General features: G+C 39.0%; 2 protein-coding genes across 3 annotated transcripts in view; one reads left to right on the forward strand and one right to left on the reverse strand.

The window, feature by feature from the left end:
• The window catches only part of TFB1M (transcription factor B1, mitochondrial), a 63,171-nt gene that overhangs the window by 27,745 nt on the left and 14,718 nt on the right, over positions 1 to 20,708 (forward strand). The gene's annotated exons all lie outside the window — the stretch shown is intronic.
• CLDN20 (claudin 20) lies at positions 11,189 to 16,117 on the reverse strand. Its single transcript, XM_032651245.1, has 2 exons — positions 15,951 to 16,117; positions 11,189 to 12,907 (listed from the first exon to the last, which is right to left on the reverse strand). The coding sequence occupies exon 2, from the start codon at positions 12,809 to 12,811 to the stop codon at positions 12,161 to 12,163; it is 651 nt and encodes a 216-aa protein (XP_032507136.1). The 5' UTR covers positions 12,812 to 12,907; positions 15,951 to 16,117; the 3' UTR covers positions 11,189 to 12,160.

Below are 20,708 nucleotides of genomic sequence, written 5' to 3' on the forward strand. Positions count from 1 at the left end.
GAAGTGTTACTTTTGCTATGCAGAAGCTCTTAAGTTTGTGGTCCCTTCTGTTGATTTTTGCTTTTGTTCTATGTGTTTTTGTTGTTATATCCAAAAAAAATCATTGCCAGGACCAAGCGGAGGAGTTTACTTCCTACTCTTTTTTTCTGGGAGTTGTGTAGTGTCAGATCTTGTGTTTAAGTGTTTGATCCTAGAAAGGAGTCCAGTTTCACTGCGTGTGTTTATCCGGTTTTCCCAACACCATTCATTGAAGAAATTATGCTTTCCCCATTGGGTGCTCTTGGCTCCCTTGTCAAATATTAGTTGATCATATAAGCAAGGGTTTAATTCTGGGCTCTCTATCCTGTTCATTGGTCTATGCGTCTGTTTTTGTGCCAGTAACATTACTGTTTTTTGTTTTGTTCTGTCTTGTTTTTACTGTAGCTTTGTAGTATAGTTTGTAATCGGGAAGTATGATATCTCAGAAAGTGTGATACCTCCAGCTTTGTTTTTTTCCTCAGTATTGCTTTGGCTATTCAGGGACATCTGTGGTTCCATACAAATTTTAGAATTCTTTTTTCTATTTCTGTAAAGAATGGCATTGGTATTTTCATGGGGATTGCATTGAATCTATAGATGGCTTTGGGTAGGATGGACATTGTAATAATCATTTTTCAAATCCATGAATATAAGATGTCTCCATTTGTGTTTTCTTTGATATCTTTCAGCAAAGTCTTGTAGTTTTCACTGTATAGGTCTTTCACTTCTTGATTAAATTTATTCCTAAGTATTTTATTGTTTTTGATGATATTGTGAATGGATAGTTTTATTTCTTTTCAGATGTTTCATCCTTAGTATATAAAAATGCAGTTGATTTCTGTATGTTGATTTTTGTATCTTGCAACTTTACTGAAATTGTTGATTACTTCCAAGAGTTTTTTGGTTGAGTCTTTGGGATCTTCTCTGTACAAAATCATATCATCTGCAAATAGTGACAGTTTTACTCCTTCTTTCCCAATTCGGATGCCTTTTCTTTGTCTTGTCTAATCACTCTAGCTAGGACTTCCAATATTCTTAAATAAATAAGCGTGGTGATAGTGGGCATCCTTGTCTTGTTCCTAATCTTAGAGGAAAAGCTTTCAGGTTTTCTCCACTGAGTGTAATGTTAGCTGTGCATTTGTTGTTTGTGGTCTTTATTCTGTGGAACTATGTTCCCTCTGTATCCAATCTACTGAAAGTTTTCATCAGGAAAGGTTGTTGTAATTGTCAAATGCTTTTTCTGCATCTAGTAAGGTGATCATGTGATTTTTATCTTTCATTTTATTAGTGTGATGTATTACATTTTTTGATTTGTGTATGTTGAACCATCCTTACATCTCAGGGATAAATCCCACTTGGTCATGGTGCATGATCCTTTTTATGTGTTCTTGAATTTGGCTTACTAATATTTTGTTGAGAATTTTTGCATATGTATTCATTAGGGGTATTGGTCTATGGTTTCCTTGTGGTATCCTTATCTGGCTTTGGTTTCAAAGTAATGCTGGCCTCATAGAATGAATTTGGAAGTATTCCCTCCTCCTCTGTTTTTGGAAGAGTTTGAGAGGATTGGTGTTAATTCTTCTTTGAATGGTAGAATTTTCAAGTGAAGACATCTGGTCCTGGGGTTTTCTGTTTTGGGAGGTTTTTGATTACTGATTCAACCTCTTTGCTCACTGTTGGTCTGTTCAGATTTTGTTTCTTCGTGGTTCAGTCTTGATAGGTTGTGTGTTTCTAAGAACTTATCCATTTCCTCTAGGTTGTCTAATTTGTTGGCATATAGTTTTTCATAATAGTCTTGTATGGTTCTATGTATTTCTGTAGTCTCAGTTGTAATGTCTCCTTTTTCGTTTCTAATTTTATTTATTTGAGTCTTCTCTTTTTATCTTAGTCTGGCTAAAGGTTTGTCCATTTTTTTAATCTTTTCAAAGAACCAGCTTTTGGTTTTGTTGATTCTTTCTGTTGTTTTTCTGGGCTTCATTTCATTTATTTCCAGTCTGATCTTTATTATTTCCTTTCTTTTGCTAGCTTTGTTCTTTTTCTAATTCCTCGAGGTATAAAGTTAGGTTATTTGAGATCTTTCTAATTTCTTAATATATGCATTTATTGCTGTAAACTTCTCAGAACTGCTTTTGCTGCATTCCATAGATTTTAATATGTTGTATTTTCATTTGTTATTTGAGATAATTTTTTATTACTCTTTTGATTTCTTCTCTGACCCATTGGTTGTTCAGAAGTGTGTTTAGTTTCCACGTATTTTTAGATCTTCCAGCTTTCCTCTCGCTGATTTCTAGTTTTATACCATTGTGGTCAGAAAAGATAGTTGGTGTGATTTTCATCTTCTTTAATTTTCTGAGATTTGTCTCATGCCCTGTCATGTGATCTATACTTGAAAACGTTCCACGTGCCCTCGAGAAGGATGTGTATTTTGCTCCTGTTGAGTGGAATGTTCTTTATATGTTTACGTCCGTTTGTTCTAGAGTATGGTTTCCAGCATTTCCTTGTTGATTTTCTGTCTGGATGAGCTGTCCATTGCTGACAGTGGCGTATTATTGCATTGTTGTCTATCTCTCCCTTTGGATATGTTAGTACAGTAAGTCCCCTACATACGAATGAGTTCCATTCCGAGAGTGTGTCCTTAAGTCCAATTTTTCCTAAGTCCAACAAAGCCTAGGTACCCACCTAACACAATCGGCTCTATGGTACTGTACTGTAATAGGTTTATAATACTTTTCACACAAATAATACATTAAAAAACCCACAAACATTTTAAAAAACACTTTTAGTCTTACAGTACCTTGCAAAGTACAGTAGTACAGCACAACAGCTGGCACACAGGGGCACGTTCACATCTTTGAAAGTTCGCAACTTGAAGGTTTGTATGTAGGGGACTTACTGTATTTGCTTAATATATTTCAGTGCTCCAATGTTGAGTGTATATATATTTACCATTATTATATCAATATCTTCAAGATGTACTGACCCTTTTATCATTACATAACAACGTTGTTTGTCTCTTGTTATCATTTTTTGGCTTGAAGTCTATTTTGTCTGATACAAGTGTGGCTCTACCCAGTTTCTTTTGGTTTCTACTTCTATTCCTTCACTTTGAGCCTATGTGTGTCTTTAGAGCCGAAATGAGCTTCCTGTAGGCAGCATACAGTTGGGTTTTGGTTTTTTAATCCATGCAGTCACTGTGTACCTTTTGATTGGTGAATGCAGTCCATTTGTATTTAGAGTGATTATTGACATACAAGGGTTTACTGCTGCCATCTTACCATTTGCCTTCTGGTTGTTTTGTATCACCATTGTTTCTTTTGCCTCTCTGTTTCTGTCTGCCTTTCTAATGTGGTGGGTTTCCATGGTCATTTGCTCAGTCTTCCCTTTTTTATCTTTCATGACTCTACTATCGAGTTTGGCTTTGTGGTTGCCATGTGGCTTACGTAAAGCATCTCAGAAACAAAACACTTCTTTTTATGCTGATAGCACCTTATCTTCGTCTATAAAGTTTCCACCCTTTCACTCTTCCTCTTTTATATCTTTGATATCTCACTTTTTATGCTGTGGATTCACAGAGAAATTGTAATAGCTATAGTTATCCTTAATATTCTTTTCCTTAAGCCTTTATGCTGTAATTGTGGTTAACACACCATTCTAATATAAAGTTTTCTAATTCTGACTGTTTTTCACCTTTGCAAGAGTATTGTGCGCTTTCTTTTGTTGCTTTAATGTCGTTATTGTCTTTTTATTTTAGCTTGAAGAATTCCTTTGCAGCATTTCTTGCAAGGCAGACCTAGTGGTGAACTCCCTCAGTTTTTGTTTGTCTGGGAAAGCCTTTATTTGTTCATTATACTTGAAGGATAACTTTGCTGGATAAAGTATTCTTGGCTGGCAGTTTTTATCTTTCAACACTTTGAATATGTCATTCCATTCTCTCCTGGCCTGTAGTGTTTCTGCTGAGAAATCTGCTGATAGCCTAGTGGCGTTCCTTTGTAGGTTACTTCCTTCCCCCCCCCCCCCCCCCCGCTGCATTTAAGATTCTTTCTCTATCATTGATTTTTGACAGTTTCATTATAATGTATCTTGGGTAAGGTCTTTTTGCATTGAGGTGATAGGGTATTCTATTAGCTTCTTGGACATGTATGCTTAATTCTTTCCCCAGGTTTGAGAGGTTCTCAGCAATTAATTCTCTAAATACATTCTCTGCTCTCTTCTCCTTTAGGAAGACCGATTATTCTTATATTTGTTTTTCTCATCACATCTGATAGCTTTCCTAGGATTTCTTCACTTTTTAAAAACCTTAGTTCTCACCCCTGAGTCATTTCTAAATTCCTGTCTTCCAAGTTGCTAATTCTTTCTTTGGTCTGATCTGCCCTATTTCTTAAGCTCTCTAATGTATTTTTCATATCATTCATTGAATTCTTCAGCTCCAGAATTTGGTTCTTTTTTAAAATTTCAATCTCTCTGGTACATAACTCCTTCTTTTTGCTCATTTTGTTCCTGAGGTCATCGAATCGCCTTTCTCAGTTTATCTGTAGCTCACTGAATTTCATCGTAGCAGCTATTCTGAATTCTTTGTAAGTTAGATTACAATATTTTGTGCCTTTGAGTTTAGTTACTGGAGAATTATCATTTTCTTTTTGTGAATACCATATTACCAGTTTTTCATCGTGTTTGATGAATTGTGCCTCTGCCATCTCATTTGAAGTAGCACACTTAGTTTTACTTTTGTTAAAATAAGACTGGCAAATAGAAACCCTTCTTTTGTTTTCCAGAAGGTGGCGCTATAGCTCAAGTTTTTGGTTTCTCTTGACCTGATCTGGCTTTGGGGCTGCACTCTGAAGGGGGTGTTAAAAAAAAAAAAAAAAAAAAGTTCGGCAGAAAAAGTCGGTGGCAGAGCGGCGGAAGGTTTGGGCTTAGCACCTGAGGCTCTGAGTGCTCACAGCCCAGTAGGGATGGTCCTCGAGTGGGGGTCCGCCCAGAGGTCCATGGCAGACCCCTTGCTGAAATCCCAAGGCAGACAGCAGAGAACAGCACCTTCCATGCACTCTGTTATTCCTGTCTGCCTCTTTCCCTTTCCTCTCCCTCATCCCAGTCATGGAGGTCCCTCCTCAGAAATCCAGATGCTGCTGGAGAGAAGCAGGTCCATCTAGTTGCGATCTGTGCAGCCGGGAGGTCAGTTACTCGCCCCTTTCTCTTTCCACCTCCTCTGTGAAGCGAGGTCACCACTGTCCTGGTGAAAGCCCAGCACGTTGCTGTGTCGCTCTAGGGAAGGAGGGGGGCTCACTCCTGAGTTCCTCCTTCTCAGCTCCACGCTTGTCTTTATCACGCTCTGGTGGCGTGCCTGGTTCTCCCTCTGTTTGTCTGGACCTCTGCAAGTTCTCTGTCTCCCTGAGCGTCTGCTGCGGTTTTCAGTCGCCAGTCTCACTTCCCCCCCACCCCACCCCCATCAAGGTGCTGGGTGTGGGGCAGACTCACTGCCTTCCTGGGGTCCACAGCCCCATTCCCGGTCCTGTCTGTCTACTTCCTGAAGCACAGGTGGGTGGAAATCTCCTGGTTTGTCCGGTGTAACGTGCAGAGGCACTTTTTTCTGTTCGTTTACGAATGATGAATTATATATAAAGGGGGAGAGAAAGAGAGACAAGTCGTGCTGCCAGGATGCTGATGTCACTGTAAAGATCCGAACATATTATATTTATCATGATTTTTCCCCCATTTTTTTGAGAGACCTTGTTTTGACAGTATTACTTGTGATCAGTCATCTGTGGAAAACTAGTTGGGTATTAAACTAGACTCTGACTATTATATGCTAATCACAGAAGAGTAAGTGCTAATTACAGAAACCAAGGCTTCTCTGACAAAAGTACAAATCAGTAAGCCAGTGTCTAGTTTAGCAAAAGCACTGCTGGATGAGTTACTACAGGATGTGTGCTATAAAAACTTATTTATTTCTTCATTGAAGATATCCTGAGCCCCAGCCGCATGAAAAGCCCTAGCTAGGCAGAGAGGGGGTGGTGACAGGAGCGGTAGCCCAGTCAGACATCTGCCTTCAGGGAGTGCACAGCTAGTGAGGAACAGCTTTCTTCTTGCTGAAACTCTCAAGTCTTGCGAAGTTTCCCTTACGTTATTTGACATTCACTAATATAAGTAGATATCATGAAAAAATCATGTTTTTAGATTTAGGTATAGACGTAAGTTATAGATTTAGAATGGAGCCCCTGACCAATAGCGTTTGACCTGTTTGTACAAATTGAACCGTGATCTGAGGCATCGCCATGGCCTTTGCTGCCACCTTCCACGTCCTCTGCCATGTTGTCGACCACAGTTAGCCACGCTTTCGGGTGACTTTAGGAATTCAGTCCATCTTCCACTTTTATAACAGACTTAATTGTCAGCTTTTTCTAAGTCAAGGTCAGTATTACCTCCCTTCAGCATCTCAAGCTTTCAGATATTGTAAATGACTTCTTCCAAAATAATAGATCCTATTAGATCCTAGACAGAACTTAGTGATTGGAGATATAGATCATGATCAGATTTAACACAGTGGTGCTCTCAGGGATTTTTTTATCCTAGAATAGGTGGCCATTGTAATGAAGAAAACCAAGTCACCATATAGCCTTCTCTCTTCTCGCAGTGCATATATATGTGTATATAACTTTTTCAGCAGTATAAGAGCCAGTTATATCAGAAACCACTATCTTCACTTTTAGGCTTTTAAAGTTATGGTGATTGCTGTAATACAGAATCTTTAGACATCTAAGTTGTACCAAGGGTTTCTCAGGGTAGATATTAGAATATTTTTAGTGGAAAGTTTCTAACTCTTTGTTTTAGTTACCTAGTTGAGAGTAATTGATGGTGTTTAGAAGTTATTGTCAACTTTATCTTTGATTTAGGGATAAGATCCACATATAGTTAAAGTACTCTTCCTCCAGGATTAAGGTCTTATGAAACTATTATTCGTTAAAAAGCCAGCTATGTCTTTGATTCTCTTTTTATTGAGGATGTTTGCTTTTTGGCAAATTAAACATACTCATAGCAGTTTTCTGTATGTGCTTTTCATCATGTTGTAAATACTACATGCGGAGGATTTATTTTTAATCCAGGAAAGCAAAGAGGAGAGAGAATGTATTATGATAAAGGAAAACAATCAATCAAATGATTAAATTTTAGTTGTAAAAAAATATGCTGCTGCTCTGAAGTAGTTTTACCATATTAGGGCAAATCGGGAATGCTCTGAGGAAAGCCAGAAAATATTTGACTGATAGTTACATGGAGCAAATCTTTAAAAATTCATTTTCTTAAGTAAGAATGGGGAAGAGTTCGTACAGAGATGATAAAAATAACAGTACAAGGGTGTCCCTCTGGCTAAACCCTTTTAAACGCAAGAAGAGAAAGTCATAAGCATAACACAGGTAAAATATGCTCAGAAAAAATTTACTAAACTTCAGTGCTTGTTCTCAACCCAAACTCTAAGAATAGATATGGAGAACTTCCTGTGTGATATAACAAGAAGGGCTTATTTATAACCATCTTAGGATTTTTCCTGTGAGAATCGGTTAACCCTTCTAATTATCGGTCTTTAAATTAACTAACTTAATCAAGCTTTAATGGCAGAACTCTCACAGCTGTGGAGCTATTACAACTACATGCTGCTCCTAAGTAGTTGGGCTCAATTCTTGCCAGATTCTTCCCTCTCATTAACTTCCCTAGCCCAGTCCCCAAAGTTTGAACCCCAATTTCTTTACAGAAAACACAGCCTCTTAGGTTCTTAAAATTAGACTAACTGGTCTACTCTGATGTTTCGTAAACTACTAGAGTTTGTAGTATATGGATTTTTAAGTTAGAATTCTTTAAATTTTGTATTTTAATTTCACTGTTGAGTTCATAAAATTATTTTACCAATTAGAAAACAAAATGTCTCTTTTGCAGTGCAAATTCACAGTTGAAAAATGCTTCCATGAGAACGTAAGACTTGTTTCTGAAGTTTCTCAAGCTGGCATCTGAAGACCCCTGAGAATTTATATATTTCTGGGGTTCCACAGTAATTTTTATTTCAACTAGTCTGCACATTACAGTCGGCCCTCCGTATCCACGGGTTCCACATTGGTGGATTCAGCCAACACCCAGATTAAAAATAGTCAAGAAAAACAAATTCCAGGACATTCCAAAAAGCGAAACTTGAATTTGCCAAATATAGGACAACTATTTACTTACATACCATTTACATTGTATTAGGTATTATAAGTAATCTAGAGATGATTGAAAGTATACAGGAGGATGTGTGTAGGTTCTGTGCAAATGCTATGCCACATTATATAAGGGACTTGAGTGTCCTCTGATTTTGGTATGTGTAGGGTTCCTGGAACCAATCCCCCACAGATACTGAGGGACAACCATACTCAAGTGAGAGAAATCCTGAGCCATTAGCTAGTCCCTCAAAATTCTATGACATCTTTTTTCTTTTATAAACTGTGGTCATGGGTCTGGTGATTTAACATCCTTCCCACACCACTGTCCTGTACCCCAGCCTAGTAGAAAAGTCACTTAGATACAATCTGAGACTTGCAACCGGCTCTTCTGATTGATACAACAGAGGCGGTACACAGCAGTGGAAGAACTAGAAGTACTTTGAAGTCAGCTGGGCCTCCTGGAATTCCAGCGCTCCTAGTTAGGAGAACTTGGTCATGTTAATAAGCTGATAAGTTAATAATACATCAGATTGGGGCAATAATGCCACCCTTGAAGGATTGTTGGTGAGGAATAGAAATAATCAATATACAGTGCCTAACAGGAGTATCTCACACAGGGAGGCAGTCAGTGAAAGGTAGATCTTACTGTTATGATTATAAACAAATATTTATGGACTAAGTTGTTATATCCTGATATAATAATGTGGATTATAACTTTTAAGACATACATATAATTTATATATAGTTTTGCCTATTTAGAAGTATGGCACATGGAGCAAGTAACTCCCAAACATGGTACAGATTTAAAGCGTAAGTTGTGTCAATACAATCTTAGATGAATTAATGATGCTACACCTGTGACGTAAAGAAAAGGTCAGCACTTTGGGGCATCCACGCATGACCTTTGAGAACAGCATTTTAGAAGCTTTCAGCTACGAGCCCCCAGCTATTGAGGCCTCGACCTCTGGTCAAATAAGCTTAGTAAATGGATGGGTCCACATAAGAAAGAGCCATTTTTCATGCTTTTGTGTTTTTTGAATCTGATACTGAGGCTGTTACTTCTGTCTGTTACCCTGTATTTGAAAATCCTTTGGACATAAGGTCAGAAGACTAATATTTTTCTGCTTAACTAATACTCTTTTGTATTTGGTCTGGCTTCCTAGAAGCAGAGATTGGGGTAAGGATTTTTGGGAAAGTGATGTACTGAGGAGACTCTGAAGAGGAGGAGTGAGGGAAGCAGGCCAAGGCAGGGCAAAAGCTAAGCAAGGGTGTTGTTGCTCTTGGAGACGCAGCTTCAGCCTGGTCCCACAGGGGTCCCAGGGTAAGGTCTGAAGGGGAGCGCTGGGGCACAAACGGCCCCACAGGGTTTGTCCTCCCTTGAGGCAAGGGGCGGCTGTTGTACCATTGTCAGTCGGTCTGGCTCCTGGCCACCTCCTAGGAACAGTTGGTGCCCTCACCTTGTAGTAGAGGCGGCTCCACATCTATGAGCCATTAGCACCCAGCGCTCAGAACAGCTGGGGAATGGGGGGGCAGGGCAGTGTGGCAGCAGCAACGGCCTCTGTTGGTTTCCTCCAGGAGACAAAACTATCAGATTCCTTATGTGGCCTTCTCCGACTTGGTTGTGTGGGAAGTTTTAAACTACATTTCATATGTAATTGCTTCAGCAACCTTCAACCAGGATTATTTAATAGCATTCTTTCTCTCTTCCTTTTCTTTGTCATTTTAACCTTTCTTCTTTATCTTTTGGTTTTTCTGTTTATTGGACCAGCAGCTTTATTGTAAGTTGACTCAAATGCTTTTTGAAAGTAGATGAGTGTAAAAGAAATAAATATGTAAACTAAAAACCAGTTTTATAATTAGAAAAAAATACCTGAGTTGTCCTCCTTAAAAATCAGATAAAATAAGTGTTGAATAGAAATAAGAGTATTTACTGTTATAATCTAATTTAACATTAGTTATGCTTTCATATGTACTCAAGAATAAAATAAGCAATAAGTATTATAAATCCAAGGAAGGAAGAAACAAAATTGCATTTTTGCAGATGACACGTTTTTTATATGTATGAAGCACAATGAAATGAACAAAATTATTGGAGGTAAGAGATATGCAACAGGGTTCTGCAAAATTATAGGCTATGATGGAAGTCCTCAGACGTCAGTGAAGTCAGTATATTCTCAAGTCATATAGCTAAAAATATAGATGGCATTTGTTTAGAAAGTATTTTGACGGCTCAAAAGGAATATATGTACTTTTTTTTTTTTTTAATCTTTGGCTGCGTTGGGTCTTCGTTGCTGCGCGCGGGCTTTCTCTAGTTGAGGCAAGCAGGGTCTGCTCTTCATCGCGGTGCGCGGGCTTCTCATTGCTGTGTCTTCTCGTTGCAGAGCACGGGCTCTAGGGCTTCAGTAGTTGTGGTGCATGGGCTCAGTAGTTGTGGCTTGCAGGCTCTAGAGCGCAGGCTCAGTAGTTGTGGCACACAGGTTTAGTTGCTCCACGGCATGTGGGATCTTCCCGGACCAGAGCTCAAGCCCGTGTCCCCTGCATTGGCAGGCGGATTCTTAACCACTGCGCCGCCAGGGAAGTCCAGGAGTATATACTTTCAATGCCTTCCTAATTCCCATGTGAAATCGTACCTTTATTTTAGCCATTCTGTTAATATGTAATGATGATACAGAAAAGGATGATCTACCAAATAAAATAGGTATAAAACATTTTAGTCTGTAGGTCTGTATGCACAATCCAAAATTATTTACTCACATAAAAGATAACTTCCCACTTCATGAGTTATTAATGTACAATGAAGTAGCCTTTTTCCCCTTTACCACTGTATTATGAACAATACCTAAGCGTAAATGAATAAATTGTTAGAAACAACAGTGTACAATGTTACCTTTGCACATTAGAAAATTCAATTTTTATTTTCTTATAAAGTGTTTGAATTACATATCATAATTTAACATCTTTTAAAGCGTCTTTTATTCTTTAAGAATTCTTTTCACATCCATTAACCAATTGAAGCAGCTCATTTATAAAAACATTTTTGTTAACATGAGTCAAACCTAAAAGAAAAAAAAATGACAACTTGAAAGTAACCTTTATCATCCAGATACTAATCAGTGCGATATTAAATGATAGGGGTAAATCAAGAACGATAGAGGAAAGTGAACTTAATCTGGAGAATCCTCTTATTAGCAGCCAGAACAGGGCAGTTCTTAAGCCATTTTAAAACAAACTCTTCATGTTCTCACTTAGCTTGTACTTGATGCTTTACAAGTCCTAGAGATTTCAGTTTGGGTTTGGTTTGGTTTTGCTTTGCTGTGGTAGCATTTACCAATTTCTTTTCTTTATTTCTGCCTAATCTTTGAATGCCATATTATATGGAGATATTTTTCCTAAAATGTCAACAGAGCCGGGGAGATGACAGTAGGTGGGGACTTGGGGTGGCCTGTTTGGGCATCCTGTGAAGGGAGCGGGCAGCTCCTCCCTGCGTCGTAAGGCGCAGGCCTATAGAGGGGCTTGAAAACAGAAGCAGGTGACTGTGGGGTTGCCAAGGAAAGGGAGCAAAAGCAGAGGGTATCCTGGGTTAACGCCAGGACAAGGTGCTTTTTATACTTGGCAGTGGAGCTCTTTTATAAAATCCAGTGAAGTACCAGTTAGGAAGATGTATCAACAATTTATCTTAAAAAGGAAAAAAAAAAAAAGCCCTCAATTCCATTGCCTTATTAATAGAATCAGAACCTCTTTCCATTATAAACCTTTAGATAAAACATGACAACAATAATGGAAAAATCATCTAAAACAGATAAATTGTACACGAAGTTTGTTGGCATTTTGAACAACTTCATTTTTTAAGTATTTTACATTCTTTGTAGAGAAAGGTAAGCACAATTCTTGTATTTAATCTAAAATAAAGACAGAAATCACAGCAGGCACTTAAGTCATGTGCATCACACAGTTATTCACACATAATCCTTCAGGCTGTATGCTGAACGGTCCTCTGGCTGTGTGGTGGGGACGTGCTGCTGCTTGGATGGGTGGAGCCAAACCTCCGAATCCTTTTTTATACAGAAAATCATGCCAGAGATAAACAGCAGCATGGCCGAAATGAATCCAATGTAGACAGCTCCTCCGGGTTCATGTTTGTTGCTTTCTGGAACTGTCACATCCACAAAGTTGGCTATGATCTCCTTCGTGTACCACACCGTCGGTATTAAACCAGAGATCCCCGCAGACATGAGGCAGACTCCCCCAGCAAAACAAGCGTAACTCTTGGTTTCCCTGTCCCCTCCTAAGCGAGTGCATTTCATCCCGATTGTGGCAGTGCACATCCCCACAGCAGACAGGACACAGGCCAGGACCATGGCGGCCCGAGCGGCCTGCACGTGGGTGGGGAGGGCCAGGACGGAGTACTTCAGGGTGCAGCTGAACATCCCGGTGCTATACCACGTGCAGTCCATCCACAGCCCTTGCAGCTGCACGATGGCTGTGATGATGTTGGAGCCCGGGTCCACATTCACCTTCCAGTTGGGCAGCAGGGTGGCCATGAGCACTCCAGAGACCCCAGATAAGGCCAGGGCAAAAGCAAGGAGCTGGAGACCCGCCGAGATCATAACGTCACCGTTACCTTTGTCCTCCTAGAAAATCCTGATGGCTCTCGCTCAGAATTGTAGCTATTTCTGTACAGTAGAGAACCAGGTAACAAAAGGCTGGGGAAAGAAGACAAAATCAGGGTTGAAAGAAAGAAAAAACAAAAAGACTTCTGTGTACAGTGGGAGCTGAGAACCCATCTGAATAGGTCCCAGCAGTGGATGAGGACACTGCTTCCCAGGAGAAAAGCTCACACCAGGCCCACAGAGGCTGCCATTGTCCTGAGTGATTTTGGTTGGGTGGTGCTTGATACATGGCATAAAGGAGAGGGCTGTCCACTTCGTTCTTTTATTTAAAATTTAAGCTCTGCTGAAGTTGTCTGTGTGCCTTGTTAGGAGATTTAGACATGGAACGCCAGCTGTACGATATCTGATATAGAATTTTAATAGTATTACAGGTTTTAAAAACTTATTTCTAGTTAAAATACTCTATAGGTAATAAGGAAGAATAGTTTAAACCCACCTGTTAAAAAGGATTTATAAATATATATTAGAAAAGTTTGAAGCATTCAAAAAATGATTTTATTTTTAAAAATGTATCAAACACTCCCCATGTGTCATTCACATGGCCCAGGTGAATTGTTTAAGAAGGAGAAGAAAGTAGTAAAAGAAATCAAAGGCACTGGCATGATTATCTCTAATTTCCAGCTTGCAAAATCCTTACCTAAGTGAGCAGTTGTTTCCCTTCAGGTACAGCTTACTCAAAACTGAAACAATTAAGCCACTGTCTTTTGCTTAGGAGAATGTGAGATCCTTTCTAGTTGGGAATAGAATCGTTCCCTGACCCAAATGAAGTAGTCTGCTGCAAAACCGGTTATTCAAAACGATTCAGAAGTAGTGACATTGAATCTTGCAAATACATACCAGAAGTAACCACATCATTATTTGTATGAGAGAGATTCAAAAATAATTTACACTTTTTTCCTCCCTCCCTTCCTTCCTTCCGTTTAGTAAGAGGGAATAGATAGTACTTCCTTTGTGACGTGCTGTGTTTTAATCAGGCAGTACTTACTGCCTTCTTTGAGGAAAATACAATGGTTTCTGAAATACAGCAATATTGACCTTTTTGTGTTTCTGAATTTTTGAGTGATGTATTAGAATGGCTCTATCATGATTCATATATTTGTCACAAAAGGCAGTATGAGCTCTGAATCTAAAGCACTTGGGTCAAATCTTGGCTTTCCAGAACCTCTCTGTGCCTCAGTACTCTCTTCTGGACAGCAGGGAGGATTATAGTATCTATATCATGGAGTTTCATATACATGACAGAATTTTAAGGGGTGTAGAACAATATCTAACCCATAGAAAGTACTCAGTAAATTACAATGACATTGTTATTAGTATTTCTAAAATTTATATTATGTCACGTGACACTTGATATTTAACGACATCTGGATTTTTTTTCTTTCTCTCTTCCTTCCTTAGGCCGATTTCATTTGTTTTCATAGGAACTTAGAGATGAAGGAAACCATAGATGTAATCTTGGCCATCAGTGTTGTTTCAGATTAGGACACTTAGGTAGTAGATCGCCCCACGCCACACAGACCTCAGCGGCAAGATCGGCAGTGCCCACTTCCCCACCTCTTCCCACCTCACTGCACCTTGCACCCTTGTCCCCCTTTACCACAGCAATTCTGGGTGAAATCCTCCTGTGTACTTCCTGTTGGAAGCAGGGAGAATGCTACATCTAGAGACAAAGCACCATTAACCATCCCCTCACTCACTCCCTTTCTCACACAGAAAAAAAGACTCCAGAGGGAATTGATAGAGCAAATGAGCAAGTGGCGTAGCTTCAGAGACTCGCCAGGGAGGTTGATGCCTGGCTTTCGTGACGTATCTGCAGTGATGTGAATCCACGCCGGTGGTACTTTTAATACAGTTGTATAGTTAATACAGGCATAACATTGATTCCCTAAGAGCTTAAATCCTGGGCTGTCTGAATTCCATTGTTCTATTTTTGTTCATAATCTTAAAATGTAAATTCTCTAGTTTCAGGAGATTTCCCTGAGATTTTGAATTCTTAGAGCCAGTTTCACTCTGAGCATCAAAGTGCCTTGGCTTTGCCTGTCATCCTACAGTTCCTTCTTTTTCTGTTTTCCAAATTTCTTTTCATATCTGAGACCAAAATAGAACGAAAGTTAAAGTTTCTAGAAAAAAAAAAAATGAAGCACATGTTTATAGTTTCATAATAGCTGTTTTCAGGTTTGGGTTTTAACATTTCAGACTCCAGCCAGCTCACTCAATTACTGCCTTCCCGGACCATTTTCGGCTTAAGGGCTTCTTCAAGAGCGAGACTGCTGTTAGCATTCCCTGCGAGCATCTCCTTTCTTTCTTTTTCCTTTGGTTGAGTAACCTTTATGTGTTGATCAGTCTCTGCTCAGCTTCCCAATTATAACTTTTTTCTTCCCATTAACCAATACATTTTATAAATTCCAGTGTAATTCAGGCTTGGAGACAGCTTGTTCATCTTAATTAACAAGTGCTGGCAGTGATAAATTACAGATGGCCAAACTCGGCGTAAACAATAAGACATTGCATTCAGTTAGCATGGGGCCCACTTACTATTGAATAGTGGACTTTAAGTGCTTTCTTCTGCATGGAGAACTTATGCAGAAAGAATTTGTTCTCCAAAATGAAGGTCACTCTTTTCCCTTTATAAAAATATACTGGCATCTTAGCTATATTGCTGTGAAATCTTTTTTTTTTTCCCCCTCCAGCCACAAGCATGGTACAGTTTGTGGCCTATTCTCTCAGATTTCTGTCTCGTAGGGAATAAAGACATACTTTGTTTCAGCGGTGGTGGTGATGGTGGTGAAATGCTGTGAAAGTAAGCATGGAAAACAGTTCTAAATGAGAACTCTCTCGTGGTTCTAAAATCTGTTGCATATAGAACAGAACCTATAATGTTAAATTTATGAGCTATTTCCCAAAGAAATTCTGAACTGGATTTCGTTAAAATGTAAAGTCAGTTTTCCAGACAAGATTTATTTATATCAAATCTAGTATTTAAAAACAGATTTACAATGTACAGTTCAAACCGAGTTATACTTGAAGATCTATATTTAGGTCCCGAAGCATTGTGGAAGCTTCTCGTTTTCCATACCTTTTGTCAGTAGCCTTCAGTGACTTAACTCTCTTCTGTCAGTTGTCTTCAGTTGAACCCCAGAGGAGCCACATACCTGAGGCTCAGTTCACAGCTTCTGAATATTAGTGATGAAGCTCCAATAGGTTAACTTGCAAGTAGCAAATGAAGAGCAATGTAGAAATCCGAGCAGGGAAAACTGCTGGTGGTGCCAGGAGATAAATACCGGGTTCCCCATCTCATTTTTTGAGCTGGGGGAAAATTCAGAAAAGAGAGGCAGGGGTGGGAGGGAGCTGTTGTTACAACAGGATTTGTCGAAACCTGAAAGCTGAAAATGCTTCTGTATCACATATACAGAGGAGGAATTATCTGGGTGCTCACAAAAAGACTTTCTTTTAATATTATGTTTTAGTCCATAGTTATAATTTATTTCTGAATTTTTATCTATGTTGGAGGATACCATTTATTATTTTATGTCCCCGATTAAAGAATATGGTCTGAAATATTTTTCACTAGACTGTGCTTTGTAAGTGATAGTTAATTGAGACTATCTGTTTATTCTGGTGCTTCTGACTTGTCTGAAATCAAGATTCACAAAATTGGTAACTTTCAAACTAAACATTCAAAAGACAGTTTTATATATATCTTGATAAAAGTAAAAAGAAAACCCAGCAACAGCTGTTGACTAGAATCTGAGCAGTAAACCTACAAGTATTTTTTTTTTTTGGGCGGGGGCAGGGGGACGGTATCCTGAATTTTCTTCTATTAATCTTTCCACTGAGAAAGATTTCTAAAGTATAATAGATAGCTAGTGGGAAGCAGCTACATAGCACAGGGAGATCAGCTCGGTGCTTTGTGACCACCTAGAGGGGTGGGATAGGGAGGCTGGGAGGGAGACGCAAGAGGGAGGAGATACGGGGATATACGTAAGCATATAGCTGATTCACTTTGTTATACAGCAGCAACTAACACACCATTGTAAAGCAATTATACTCCAATAAAGATGTTAAAAACAATTATAACTTAGTAAATTAGAGATTTTAGAAAGCATTGTAAAGAAATTACACCAAAATAATGTGATGAAAAATATTAGATGAACCAAAATCAAACACTGAGGTTCTAGACCATGAATAATGGTACAGACATATTCCATCTTCATCTGCTTTGGGTTCTCATTTTTTTTCTACCTCAGTAATGTTAATTCTACAAGCTGTACATTCATAGCCACTGTAGAGAGAAAAAGATAATTTTATGATGGGATGTTTAAAATTTTACAACTGCTAATAGCCATGTTAGATGTTAGCCATTTCTTTAAAAGCAGTGAATAATAAAAATGCATGTTTCATATATATGGAATCTAAAAAAAAAAATGGTTCTGATGAACCTAGGGGCAAGACAGGAATAAAGACACAGACGTAGAGAATGGACTTAAGGACGGGGGGGGGAAGGGTAAGCTGGGATGAAGGGAGAGAGTAGCATTGACATATATACACTACCAAATGTGAAATAGCTAGTGGGAAGCAGCCGCATAGCACAGGGAGATCCGCTTGGTGCTTTGCGACCACCTGGAGGGAGGGGATATGGGGATATACGTATACATATAGCTGATTCACTTTGTTATACACCAGAAACAAACACAACACTGTAAAGCAATTATACTCCGATAAAGATGTTAAAAAATATGCGTGTTTCAGTTATCTGGATTTTTCTGGATTTTTTGTTGTTTTTAGTTGGTTTTCATCTTTTCTAAGTCTGGCATTTAGCAAGATACATATTGTTTTCTCCTCTTAGAAATCTAATGCCTGTGGATTTGTGTTTTTAGCCATAGTGTTGTAATTTTGCTTTATAAACTTACTTATTTAAGTTCATCGAGATATATAAACAGTTCTTTGTCTAAGTACTGAGTGAAGTAGAGTTGAATTTCAGGCACTAACAGCACTGTTACTACTGCTGTAGCAAGAAATCCACCAGGTCCCTTCAGTGCCTTGTTTTGCTCCTTGCCGTGGTTGTCGTGCAGACTCACCTGTGCTGAGGCTGACTGGTGGCCGGTGGGGGGACCAGTCTGCTCCCAGCTCTGACCTCCAGCGTAATGTAGCTTGCCGAGGGTAAATGGGTTAAGCATGCTTTAATGTGCATTGCTATTTTCGAAACCTTTTTGATTATTTTTCTGCCTTGATGAGAACACTTATCTTCTAATACATTAGCTGCCTGTTTTAAAAAGGCAAACTTCTGAAATGCAAAGAACTTTCATTAACTACAGGCCTTTAACCGAAGGCAGAATTTCTTGTATAAGAAAGGAGCTAGAAAGTAGAGGTGTGTAGAGAAATATAATTCATTGACATTATTATCTACTTCCAATGTGGATATTAAAGAGAATTAAATCTTTTAAGTTCAGAGGCTTCCCTAGATAACTCTTTGTTTATCTTTACCTTAGTTTGTGTCTCTTCTCTAGCCCTCCCCCCTAAACACCCAAGGTTTGTATTGGGTTGGCCAAAAAGTTTGTTCGGGCTTTTCTGTAGCATCTTACAGTTGTAAAATTTTAAACATACAACCGAATATGTCCAAGCTGCCAGTGTGATGTCACTGATAGACATCTCAGACCTATCAGGGACAGAACTGAGCTCTTGACTCTCCCCACACCAGTTCTCCCCAGTTTCCCAGTGTCCATTAACAGCAGACTCATCCTGCCATTTGGTAGACCCTGGATCTTAAAAACATCCTTGATTCCATACCCAAGAGCCATTCAATCAACAAATCCTTTTGTTTCTAAACTTCAGAATAAGTCAAGTATCCTACCGTCTGAGCCCCTCTACTGCTTGCTCTGGGTGAAGACCTCTAGAATGTGAACGCACAAGGGCAGGGATTTCTGTCTTGCTAATCGCCAGGTTCTCCTGGGCCAGGAGTGGTGCCTGCCTTATTGTCGAGTATGATAAATATTTGTTGAATGAATTCAGAAGCTGATTTTGAGTATATAAAATAACAATAATACATTACCTTTACATGATTAAAAGTATAATTTTGTCCTTTTTTAAGAGACTGTCATTTTAAGTAATTTTGTAACTCTTTAGTTTTATAATCTTGATGTAATAATAATATCTACCATTTATAAACTGCTTCCTATATGCTAAGTACTGTTGAGGTATTTAATTCTTAAAACAAGCCTATGAGATAACAGAAATCCTAATTTTACAAGTGAGAAAACTAAGCTCCAGAGAAGTTAAATAACTTGACTAAGGTCCATAATATACGTAGCAGGAATGTGGGATTCAGGCCCAGAAGACTGTGATTTTTGGAACCCTCATACACTCATAGCCCTGCCCTGCCCCCATTTAGAACAGAATGTGTTTTTAAGTCTCATTATAATGAGTCGTTCCTTTCAGTGGTAGTCTGGATTAAGCTGTGGAAACAAATGAACTCTGACATCTCTGTAACTTTACATATAAACATTTGCTTCTCACTCATGCCAAGTCCATGAGTGATTGCAGAGTAGCTGGCCGATGACTCAGCAGTCCCATCTGTTTTCTTTAAAATGTTTTTATTTATCTGTTTTTAAGACAAAATTACATGTGGTTCCCTTAGTGTGTTTTTCTTAGTGATGATACTCTGGATAGTCAAGACAAGCTTTTCTTTTTCTTCTCAAAGAATCGGTAGTTTGACTGAATATTTGAGAAGTAATAACAATACCAAACCTTTGTGGGAAGTGGTTCTCCAGACCTGTGTCTCTCACCCCTGCCCGCATGTGAGCATCATCTAGCTTTAGAAAAGCCTTGAGGCCCAGGCCCCTCCCAGTGGCTCTTAATTCCGTTGTCAGGGATGATGCCCAGTCATTGTGTATTTAAAATGCCGCCCACGTAATTCCAATGAAAAGTTAAGGTTCTGATTTTAAAAAAACAGTGTCTTTTCTCATTTGCTTTCTCTTCAACCTTGAAAATAATTAAAGTTCAGAGTAAGATTAAGATAGTTACCTGTTCCAGTCCCACAAATTTAAAGTGATTGATTTAATCTTAAAATAATGTTTTTCTTCCTACTCAATCGTGGGAAATTAACAGTATCGGCTATGAGCACAATCAGTGCGTTACTTCCTCCATCTTTATGGTTACTTTAGTTTTAAAATAATGCTTTAGGCTGCCCGAAGGCTTTATCTTTTAGAATTGGTAGTTTGTAGACTAGTGGATTATAGTGAGGACCGTGTTAAAAATGATGGCTATTCTCTAGTTGCTGTGTGTCCCCAAATGTCTAAAGAGGCCATCCTGGCTCCGATGGCTCTGTGCAAGTCGTGTATGTTTCTGCTTGTAGGTTGCACTGCCATTTGCTCTGTCGTTTGTTTTGACAACATTTTGTTGCTCCTTTTTATGTCTTCATGTGAAAGGATCTTGAGGATTTGTTTTCTATGTCTTTATCACATTATTTTAGAATATTAAGACTGTCTTGGAGTTTGTGGTGACACTTGGCAGATCAGCCTAGTTTTTTCAACCTCGTAAATAATGTAAGTATGTATCTGCTGTGGCCTCACCACTGCATTCTCTTTGCACATTATTTTGAAGAGCAGGACATTTTTTTAAAAACGTCCTCACTTATTGGTAGTATCTCAGATAGTGGGCTGAACACCCCTCGTCTGGGCCTGGCTCTCAGCTCACCCCTCTCTCCTCCTCTTCCCGTCTTCCTCTTTGTCTTCCTTCCTGTGACTCTCTCTCTCTGCCCACTGGGTCTCCTACATTTCAGTCCCTGCCCACACTCTAGGGTCCTGGGTGGGTTCATGTGGACTTTGTGATGTTGCCA

Source organism: Phocoena sinus, chromosome 12, assembly GCF_008692025.1.
Source record: "Phocoena sinus isolate mPhoSin1 chromosome 12, mPhoSin1.pri, whole genome shotgun sequence".
Taxonomy (NCBI): Eukaryota; Metazoa; Chordata; class Mammalia; order Artiodactyla; family Phocoenidae; genus Phocoena; species Phocoena sinus.